Source organism: Monodelphis domestica, chromosome 3 (assembly GCF_027887165.1).
Source record: "Monodelphis domestica isolate mMonDom1 chromosome 3, mMonDom1.pri, whole genome shotgun sequence".
Classification (NCBI taxonomy): Eukaryota; Metazoa; Chordata; class Mammalia; order Didelphimorphia; family Didelphidae; genus Monodelphis; species Monodelphis domestica.
In genome coordinates, this window is record NC_077229.1 from 205,088,829 (window position 1) to 205,100,815 (window position 11,987).

At 33.6% G+C, this 11,987-nt stretch overlaps 1 protein-coding gene across 1 annotated transcript in view; it reads left to right on the forward strand.

Moving 5' to 3' along the window:
• The window catches only part of SMIM13 (small integral membrane protein 13), a 46,531-nt gene extending 36,509 nt beyond the window's left edge, over nt 1–10,022 (forward strand). Inside the window, exon 2 of the mRNA XM_007487944.3 lies at nt 6,143–10,022. Within this exon, the coding sequence (XP_007488006.1) occupies nt 6,143–6,339 (197 nt within the window). The 3' untranslated portion in view covers nt 6,340–10,022. The remainder of the gene's footprint in view (nt 1–6,142) is intronic.
• Nucleotides 10,023–11,987: the final 1,965 nt, after the last annotated feature.

The window sequence follows — 11,987 nt, forward strand, 5'->3', positions numbered from 1 at the left end:
ACTTGCTTCTAAACTTAAGCCAAACAAGTAGTAGCATAATGATATCAGAGAGAAGGTTTGGAACTCTGAAAGGAAAAAATATCCTGAGAGAGTCAGTTGGCTCTGCTCTCTTGACCGAGACCTGCTAAGGAGAAGGTCCAATTTTTGACTGGATCCTAATCCTAGAAACTTTTCTTTCCCTGAAACCTGATCCTAATCCTCCTAGATCAACAAATGGGCAAAGACCTGAAGAAGGAAGTAGTCCACAAGAATCCCTGTCACAATCTCCCTTTTATCCTGAACTTTATTACAAAGTAATGCTTTTGTATATTCTGAACATCTGGGCTGCCATGTGTTATATATGGATCTTCTAGGCTATCTTTTAGTTTGCTATGAATTTGGGAAAGGCCTTTCAGTGGACCAAGTTAGCAAAGCACATTAGGAAAATTACAATAGGCCAAAAAACCCTTTAATGGTAGTTCAGAACTTTGTAGATTTTGTGATCTTTCAGTCAATCAGTAAGCATTTTTAAGCTCCTACTATGTGCCAGAGAATGTATTCAGTACTGGGGATATAAAAAAAGACAAAAGACAGTCCCAGCTCTCAAGGACTTCAGTCTAAAGATTAGGAAGATAACTTGAAAAACAATTACATACAAATAAAATATATTCAGGACAAATTGAAACGCTATTTGTAGAAGATTTTAGATGGAATTTGAGGTAATCCAGGAGACTGATTTGAGGAGGGAGAAGATTCCATGCATGGGGAACAGCCAGTGAAAATGCTCCAGGGTTTGGGGATGGAATATCCTGTTTGAGGAATAGGGGAGAAGGCTGTCTTTAATGGAGAATGGATGGGACGAGGAGGGAAATTTAAGAAGACTGGAAAGGTTCAGGAGGAGGCCAGCTTGTAAAAAGGGCTTATTTAAGAGGTAAGTGACATGGTCAAATCTCTGTTTTATAAAGATTAAATTGACAACTGAGTGGAGGATGGACTGAAGCTGGAGTAGGGAGAAATTTGTGGCATTAAGACCAACCATTAAGGTATTGTAGTTGTCCAGAAATGAGTTAAGGAGGGCCTGCACCCAAAATGGGAGGTAAAAATCAACAGGAATTTGCAACACACTGGATATGGGGGCAGAGTAAGGGAAAGTGAGGAGTTGTAACCTGGATTGCACCTCTGGGTAACTAAGAAGATAATGGTATTTATAACATTTTGGAATCAGAGAGAATTTGGAGTGGAAAGATAAGGCCAGCTTTGGACATGTTTGAGTTTTAGATGTCCACTAGGCTTCCAATTTGAGATGTCTAGTAGACAGTTGCAGATGCAAGAACAGAGGTTAGGAGAGTGATTAGATCTGAATAAGTAACTGAAAATGATAAGCATGGAGATCATAATGGAATCAATGGAAAGAGATGAGATCAACAATTCAAATAATCGAAGAGGGCCCTGGACAAGAGCCTTGGGGAACCTTATATATGTTATATTTCTTGGAGACTACATATCAATAAATTATATAGTTAGAACACAAGCATATGTGAAAATGAAAAATACCTATTTGTTGCCTTGGAATGTAATGCCATTGTTGCATTGACTTATTTGAAGATTAGGAACTATGGAGTCCATATGGAGTTCCAAGGAAGATGGGTAGTTGGCATTTAATCGAAATAAAATTTCTAAACTTTGAGTGCTTATGAAAATTACAAAAATTGGGGGTGGCTGGGTGGCTCAGTGGATTGAGAGCCAGGCCCAGAGATGGGAGGTCCTAGGTTCAAATGTGACCTCAGACACTTCCTAGCTGTGTGACCCTGGGCAGTCACTTAACCCCTATTGCCTAGCCCTTACTGCTCTTCTGCCTTAGAACCAATACACAGTATTGAGTCTAAGACAGAAGGTAAGGGCTTATTAAAAAAAAAAATTACAAAAATCCCAAGTATACTTAGAGCAGAAGTGTTAAACACAGGCAAGATTAGGGGGTATGGGCATGAAGCTTTTACTAGATCAAAATGTAATTGGGAAATATTTAATAAAATAAAAATATAATAAAACAATGATAATGTTAATGTATTGTTTCCCAAGTCGATATGTGACCTGTAATAATAAAATAATAAAAGTTATTTCACATGAAACTGCTGAAGATTTAGATGTCCTACTTTGTTGAATATGCTCTGTGTATATTCTCTCACTAAAGAAACTCTTAAATATTTCTAAATTTAATTAGCAGTGGGGATGAAATTAGGAAATTATTTATACTGTGCTAATTTCAAAATTAGTTTGGAAATTTAGTATAAGGACTTTCAAATGCAAGGGATCCATTTCTATATGAATTTGACAGTACTGTTTTAGAGTATAGTTTTTGTTTTTCACTTGTGTCAGAGTCTTTGTTACCCCATGGACCATATGAAGCCAATACTGTCCATGGGATTTTCTCCTATGGATTATGAAAAACAAAGGTTAAGTGACTTGCCCAGGGTCACACAGCTAGTAAGTGTCCAAAATTAGATTTGAACCCAGGGCTTCATGACTTCCAGGCCTAGCACTCTTATCCACCGAGCCATCTAACTACCTCTAGAATATGGTTTAGTTCATATTAATTATGAAAACTTGAAGATAATTTTGAATATAACACTACATAATATGTTTTAGCCTAACATTTCAATAGTATAGTATTCCTGTTAATCCTTGTTTGGTAGATAATTATGAAACAGGTGCAGGTGTAAAGTATCTGATAAAAATACGAGGATATAAAAAATTGCCATTTATTTTAGTGTCCTCACAGGTGTGCTTAAGAATATATGGGGAAAGTCTGGATGCTACTCATATTTCTTACTAATACTATTAATCACTGGACTGTGTCCAAGGTTTTTGTGTGAAATTGGCAAGTAAACAAGATCAAAGAAATGTCAGTAAGGGGGGAAAAAAAAACTCTTGGGAGCTTTTGTTTATTTTGTACTCTTAGAGTTTCAAGGCAACCAAGAGGACTTATGTAACAGTTAAAATTTAGGAATATGGGGAGACTGAGGCAGGTAGAAATTAGTTTCTCTCTGCAAGGAGTATTATATTTTTTAGAGGTTTATTAAGGATTAAGGATTAAAGAAAATACAGGATAAGGAAAACGTGCCTAGGCCAGAGGCCTAGACAAGACCTCACCTACATTATGGAAGAGACACCTCTGCTCCAAAACAGAAGTCCAAAAAGCCCCCAAAAGCCTTTGCCCTCAGCTTAAATCCTTCCTCGATCTCGGCCCACCTCAGAATTGCATGAGATTACAAAGCATTCTGGGGAAGTGGAGCAAGGGCTTGTGGGGATTGAAGTCCAGAGTTCAAATCTCAATTTTACACTTTATAAGATTGTTTTTTTTAGGACTGTGATATATTGTGTGATTTCCATTGAAGGGTCTCACGTTTAGTATATAATCTTTTATAAATCCATAACACTATGAAAATGGATGAGACAGTAAAAATAAAGAGTAAAAATCCTACTCACAATAGTCTTTTCAGACCATAATACAATAAAAATTGTATATCATAAGGGGCCATGGAAACACAATGTAAAAATTAATTGGAGACTTTAAAAATCACTGGAAAGCCTACATACGAGTTGATTTTTTTCTTAACATCATATGAAGCATCTACCTAAAGTCACCAGCAGGTATTATTATAATAATTATAAGCTAGAAGCCTTCCCAGTAAGATCAGGCAGGAGTGAAAGAAGGATGCCCATTATTACCAATATTATTTAACATAGAAATGCTAGTAGTAGCAGTAAGAGAAGAAAAAGAATATGAAGGAATAAAAATAGGCAAAGAAGTAATAAAATTATCTCTTTTTGTAGACATGGTGGTGTATATGGAAAATCCTAGAGATTCATATCAATAATTTTAGCAAAGTAGAAGTATATAAAATAGAATCACATAAATCAGTAACATTTTGTTACTAAAAAAAAGTCCTGCAAGAAAAGATAGAAAGAGATACAGCAAATGGAATAAAATACCTGTCAGTATACCTGCCAAACATTTTTTATACAAATAAAATCAGATCTAAATAATTGGAGAAATATTAATTGTTTGTGAATGGGCAGAGCCAATATAATTAAAATGATAATCCTACCCAAACTAATCTTATTTATTCAATGCCATATCATTTAAATTAACAAAAAATTAATTTATTGGGGTAGAAAAAATAAAATTCATTTGGAAGAACAAAATATCAAGAATATCAAAAGAATTAATTTTAAAAATGTAAAAGAAAGAGGTCTAATAGTACCAGATTTTAAAATGTATTATAAAGCAATAATTAGGGGACAACTGGGTAGCCCAGTGGATTGAAAGCCAGGTCTAGAAATGGGATGTCCTAGGTTCAAATCTGGCCTCATACACTAACCAGCTATGTGACCCTGGGCAAGTCACTTAACCCTCATTGTCTAGCCCTTACCACTCTTCTGCCTTGGAACCAATACAGAGTATTGGAAGGTAAGGGTTTAAAAAAAAAAACAAATAAAGCAATAATTATCAGAACTGTCTGGTACTGGCTAAGAAAAACAGTAAGGTAGATCAGTGGAAAAAGGCAAGACATACAACAAACAGTAGTAAAAGATTATAGTAATCACCCTATATTTGACAAAGTATAGATTTATGTTTTTGGAATAAGAAATCATTATTTGGTGACAATTGTTGGGACAACTGGAAAGTAGTTTGGCAGAATCTACATATAGGCTAATATCTTACACCATTCACTAAGATCAAAATGCATACATGATCCAGATATAAAAGGAGATATTAATAGTAAATTAGAAGGATAGGGAACATATTATCTATCAGATTTGTGAATAGAAGAATTTAAGAATTAGCAAGAGATAGCAATTGTAAGATGCAAAATAGATAATTTTGAGAACATTAAATTGAAAAGTTTTTGTACAAATAAATTTTTCCAAGATTAAAAGGAAAGCAAAAAATTGGGGTGGGGTGGGTTAGGTATGAATAGTCTCTCAATTAGAGGTCTTAGATCTAAAATACAGAGAACTTTGATAAGAACCATCCCCCATTTGACACATGGATAAAAATATGAGCTGACACTTTTTGGGTATAGAAATCAAAGCCATATATAGATATATGAAAAAAATTTTCTATATCACTAAAAGAGGAAAACAGACCAAAACGATTCTGAGATATCCTATCAATCAATAGTGGCTAAAATGACCTGGGCAAAATGATAAATACCGGAAGGGATATGAAAAAATGGGGAGTATGTTCCAAAATATTTATAGCTGCTCTCTTTGTGGTGGCAAAGAACTGGAAATTAAGGATATGCCCATCAGTTGGGGAATGGCTAAACAAATTGTGGTATATAATCATGATGGGATACTACTGCACCATAAGAAATGATGAGCAGCTAATTTTTTAGAAACTTGAAGGAACTACCACACAGGATAATGAATAGTACAGAAGAACATTACACACAGCTAATTACATTACACACAGATTTAATACTTGAAGAATCAATTACATAGTTACCTCCAGAGAATGAACTGAAAAATGGAACCATAAAAGACAATTTATATACACATATCTTTCTCCCAGATGATGCTTTCTAATATGTGGAGAGCAGAGAGAGGAGCCGAGATACATGTAAATAAATTCTATTAATAAATAAACTAATTAAAAAAATTTTAAGGGTTATAAGGTAGATCAGAGGTAGATTCTTTAGCTTTACAAATTATATTCCAAATGAGACCAAAAAAACTTCTAAAAATAATATATATGACATATATATATTTTCACTGTAGAAACCCCTAAATATTCCTAAATTTAAATCGTAAAGTTAGAAAGTGATTTATGCTGTGTTGAATTGGATTCTTTAAATCTTTTCTAATTCAAAATTAGTTTGGAAATTTAGTATAAAGATTTTAAAAACAATATATCCTTACAGTGAACCTTAGGGTGGGGTAGGATGGTTGGGAATTTATTTCTAACATCATGCTTTTAAAAAATTTAATATGTACTCACAACTTTTTAATCTTTCATTGTTTTTTATATTTTTTAAAAATGTAACTTACTCATTTGAAGTTAAAAGGAAATTTCATTCTCTAATAATTTCAAAAACCATTCTATTCTGGATTTACTGTATTTCATGAAATAATTTTTAAAACATTTTTATTTCTGCAGGTTGGTATGTCGTTTGGCATCTGTTTTTGTCCAAATTCAAGTTCCTCAGAGAGCTAATAGGAGACACAGGATCCCAACAGGGAGATAATGAGCCTTCAGAGTCTGAAGCTGAGCAGGAGTCTCCACCCACTCCACAGAGGATCCGAACCAAAACCGTTTGGCATCGGCGGCCACCTGTAGAAGAAATCTCCACCTAACATAGCAGCACCTCAGGGCATTTATCCTTAAGAAATGATAACAGGTGGTTGCTTGTGTGACTCAGTGGTTTTAGGATTTATTGAGATTCTGACTAAAGAATTTGTATTCTTGGATTTTAAATGCATAACTACTTTAGGCATTTAGAAGAGGTTTGCATGAAAGCCATATAGAAATAAAGGGAATAAAAACCAAACTAGACCATTGCAAGTTTTTCCATCTTAAAAAAGTAGCCATGTGTACCTCTTCCTAGTTCTTTGATTTATTTCCTTCTGGTTTGACTATGGTAAATGTAAAAGATATAAAGTAGTTCATGTACCTCTTTTTCCTTACAGCACAGAAATGATTAGTATTAGTTCAACCCTTTATTGTTGATAAATGATTTTTCTTTTTAAAAATATATTTGCTTCTATGTGATTTGTCCAGGAACCCATAATCCCCTGGAAGATATTTCTTAGATTTCAGCGTTAAGAAAGAGTGAGGTTTTGTTACTTTTTTTAGATGGGAAGTACTTCATGCTAAATTTATTAGCTGTGGAGATAGTAGTCCATCTCTAAAAAAAAAATACAGTTAGGTGGCCACAAAGATTTTTTTGTTTTGAGAGAGAAAGGGAATAGAGAATGATAGGGTTAAAACCTGAATAAATATAAAATGACCATTGCTAGACTTCTATATTTGTCTTAGGAGAACTTCAGAGATTGGATTTGCCAGAGATAAAAAGGTTTATGAGTTAATTATCTTCACCATTCAATTTTCCTCAATTGTTATTTGCCTTGTTTAAGTACTAATTACATCTCCACCCCCATATGGTGTCTATTTTTAATATTATATATTTGTTATCAAATGTCTTTTTTTTGTTGTTCTTCTAGAACTAATTATTTTAAATTTTTACAAAACTGGGTTATACCCCACTATAATCTTTTCTAGTACTGTGTAATCATTTTTGGAAGTTCATGTTCCATGATGGTGGTATATTTGTTTAATGGTGCAGTTACTATTTCCTAAATTATTCCTATTGCACACAAGTTTTTGTCAGTGTAACTGATTTAAACTCTGTATTGTGGCTTTTCAGGAATTATGAAAGAAGATTGATCCAAAGACCATACCCTCCCCCCCAACACCTCTCCCATCAATTTTGGGGGAAGTATTTACATTTATGTTTTGGGACAATCTGTCTTTTGCTTGCTTTTTTAAGATAATTCTTTAGTTGATTTTTTTACTTTTTAGTTACCTGTGTCAAAGCATTGTTTCTAAACAGGTAAACATAAATCATTAATCTTGAATTTGTGGGGTGGCTTGTATAAAGAACAAGAGAAACAATAAAAATGATCATTTAAATATTGGTTCTGAGAAAAAAATTTAAATTTTAAATTTTATAGTTATAGTTTAACTATAAAATTTTAATAACTATATTCTGTATTAGAACCTATGCTGACCATACTTAGCTGAGAAACACTAAATAGCTAGTCACCATCCTTTCCTGCCAGTATTATTGTAGAATGAATGTCTAGACTCTTCCCTGAAAGGTGTAGAAGAATGATCATTCCAATGTAATTGCTTCCACAACAGGTATTTTTTGAGAGGGAAGAGATTAAGGGTAGAAAGGAAGGGTACTATGTTCTGACATTTGTACTATATTAATTATAGTTTGTTTTTTCAGGGTTATAGTTTTCAGGAAATTTTGTACTTAACCTTTTTTTATATTGGATTGGAAGGAAGGAACCCACAAAAGCACTGATATTCCAATTTTTGCTTCACTCATTAAGACATAGAATTTGGCCTTACTACCTTCCAAGGCTACTGTTCAACTTTTGGGCAACTGTGTTATTAGGAGATTTATCCTTAGTTAATATCTAGTTCATCAGTATAATTTTATGGAAAGGGAATCACTGATATTGGCATTATGTTTGATTCCCACATTTTTTTAGTTCACTTTGTGTAGTTTAAGTTTTTCTAGTTTTTCTTATGATAAACAACCCTTTTTAGGTAGGGCTATCCATTTTTAAAGGAAGTGCCACACTTTCTTATTATATTTTTAGCATTCAGAAACATTTCTAGCCATTTTCTTAAATAGAATAGAAAGATGGCAAATCCATTATGGAGTATTAACTTCCACTTTCTAATTCAGTTGGCAATTCTTTATTATCTGAATAATGCAACTCCTTTACTGTATTTTCTAGTCTTTTAAGAAGATTAGTAAGAATAGCTCATAGTCTTTTTTGAGATTCAAAAACTTTGGGGCTGTAAAATATGTAAATCATAAAACATTTCTTCATTATTTGAATTCTTGTATGCTTAGCATGATGGTGACCTTGAACCAAACTTCACTTTTATGAGAAAACAAATGCTGATTCTAGAACTAAATAATTATTTTAATCAAACATACAGTACTATGGAGAGTAATTCTGTACTTCAGAACTAGAACTTTGTTGTCCATCCTTGACACCATTCCCAAATATTTCTCTTTCTTCTGCCTAAGAGAATATATGTAGCTTTGTAGATTAGGTAGTTATTTGAATGAAGATTAGCCAAATCAGTTGCAGTACTATAACTAGATGCCAATAACACTAATCCTTTGAATAACACTGTTAAATGATGCTTTTGATCTTTATAGTAAGCTAATGCTAGTGTTCTTAGAATCTGAAATCTTTCTAATGAAATTTGATGATGAAGATATAAATGCATTACAAGAATATGAGGGAGAACCAGCTCAGAGATATTTAGCAAGCGTCTTATGACACTGATCTGTAATGAACTGCTATATAAGTTCACAAAAACATGTCAAGGTTCCTGTCTTAGTAAAAGTGTCGAACTTCTTGAAGTCTTGAGTTCTGAAGAACATACTGTGCTTTTTGAACATTTTGACATTTTTACCAAAAGACATTTTGTAAAATGTGAAACATAGCTCATCTTTTGATTTTTAACAAAAGAAAAATCTTAAAACACAAATCATTTAAATCAATGATGTAATCTTTAAAAAGTGGCATTTGTCTTAAAAATTATGCCTTAGTGTCATACCCCATTTAGTGAATGTAACTTTAGGTTTTTGTTTGCTAGACTTCAAATATTTCCTTACTTGAAGTTGTCTCTTAATAAAGTGAACAGCAATCACAATACATACCATACAAAGCAGGTATTGGAATAGATTTTTCCTGTGGATTCTAGACAAAATATTGGGTCTGGGTATTGACTGCTTTCAGTGATTAGATAAATTATGGTTTTGAACCTAGAAAGCATAAGGAGTCTATTTCTTTTTTAAAACTATTAGTAGAGAGTTTTAAAAAATCTGCTAACAGGCACTTGCTGACTTTTATTTTATGGTGAATGTTTAACATTTATCCACAAAGCTTAATTCTATGCAGCTCATTCACCAAATACTGCTGCTGTGGCTACTTACAGTAAATACTGTGTGATGTGCTACAAAACATCGTCACCTTGCTGCTTGATGTTAGGTTTACATTGAATTAGACTCGTGTTATTATAGTACTTTTTTTGTACAAAGATATATCTTTTGGAGATATTGAAGAATGTGTATAAGTGGTTATTTTGCCTCTTCAGTGTTCAAAAATGATAACTGTTAGATATTGTACCTGATGCTTTTGTGGTTTGTCTTTATCATCATGTTTCAACTGTTTTATTTTAAACTGACTTTACATAAAATAAATAAAAATGGAAAGCAACTAAATAATGTAGATGTCTTAAAATCCTTAAGGTTAATCCTTAAACATTGAGTTTATTCATTAGCCCTGGAATAATTTAAAAGCTCAGTTCTTGATCCTGGAATTATCTGAAAGTTGCTTTTAGTCTAATTAGCTTTATCAGTTAACACTAGTGATTAGCTAACCCTAGCATTGATAATTCTTGGTAGTTTCCCCCCCCAAACTGCATATAGACCAGTCTAAAGACAACTACTACATTAATCAACAAACTCTAGTTTATGATTTATCAAATGATACTTTATTATTTACTAGTGAATCTTCTAATATATTTTGTCTTCCTTGATTCTCTGAATTTCCATCAATGAATTAGGCATCCATTTGCATGTAAAAGGAGAGTAGCAACCTGGATTCACATGTAAATAACTGGGAGGATCCAAATTTTGTTGTAGATGATGTTTATATGGCACATCATTCCATTTCATTGAGGTTTTGTTACCTCATACATCACAGTTACTCTGTGTGGAAAGTAAGGAAGGCATCATCCACACTTTACAGGTAAGAACCTTGGAGGCTTAGTTCCAGATGACTTGCCCATGGTCAAGTGCAGTATACCCTATTGGAATGGACCTTAGAGATCAATTAATATAGGGTCCTCAGTGGGGGACCATGTAATAAGAAATCTAAGTGTATGGTCCACATTATCAACTTCAATCACTAATTGATCCACACTGGCTAGCATAACACAGGACAGTAATGGTAGTGGTGGGCAGGCAGTTAAAACCTATTAGGCAAAAATATTTAATTAAATTAAGCCTTCCGTATCTTGATAGTCAGGATCTACCCTAAGACCCTCATTTTATATCTGAAGATAGTGAGAGATTAAGATGATTTATCCAAGTTCACACACAAAAATTAAGGTGGAATATATAATGTACTTGTTGTGATTTTTAATATTGTATATCTTAATAAAACCACAGGACCCCTTGGTCTGTGCCAGTGCTTCTTTGTGACACAAAGGTAACCCTGGGTTTTCAAACGCAGTACCAGAAGCATAGTCTCTGGTACATTCTATCATTTTGAAAAGGTTTCATATGTAGGCCCAGCAATGGATTGTGCTGTGATGCAAGGAGCAGCTAGCTTAGTGTGGAGAAAGTTTTAGCAGTAGGCTCATAGCTGTGGGATGAATTCAAAGTAACCATGAAACAAAGATAATTGTGCATCTATATATTATATGTGCACAATGCTTTCATGAATTGCTTTGAATTAATCATGTGTATGTATACAGACATATACTTATGTATATATGTGTATAGATAAGTGATGTAAGGTTTGCAAAGTCCTTATTACCCTCCTCAAAATGTCTGGTCCTGCTTGGCTCAGATAAGAAGCCACTGGATTTTACCTGTTAGGATGTGATCAGTTCTACCAAGAATTCAAACCTGTCTTCAGTACCCTGACCACCACTCTACTGTGAGAGTTTCCCCTCAATAAAGCTAGCTTGCTCTACTCTCTAATGACTGTCTTGTGCTCTCAGCTTCCTTGTTCCGAACTTTGGATCCTAAACCTAACTGAAGGCTTTAAAACTGAGTGTGTGTTTAAGAATAGGGCATAACTGAACAATGTAGGCTGAGAGAAGCCAAAAGATAAGAAGAGATTAAAACTGAAAGGTGCTGATTTAATGAGCAAAAGCCCAGGAAAGAAAATAGAGGCTATGTAACCAACATTTACAAACAAGGGATCTTAGCTTTAGCACTGTTAGTCATATATCTAAGTTAAAAAATTAGTTGAACAATTATAAAACGAGGGAGATGTGGCTAATATGTAAAAGTTAAAACGGAATGCAAGATGCATGCTGTAGAAAAAGTACTGGACCTGGAATTGGAGAAGACTTGGTTTCCATTCTTGGTTCTTGCATTTGCTGGTGCTAATTTATGGTTCATAGGATTTAGATATGAATGGGACCTTGGACATCATCCAATCCAAATCCCTTA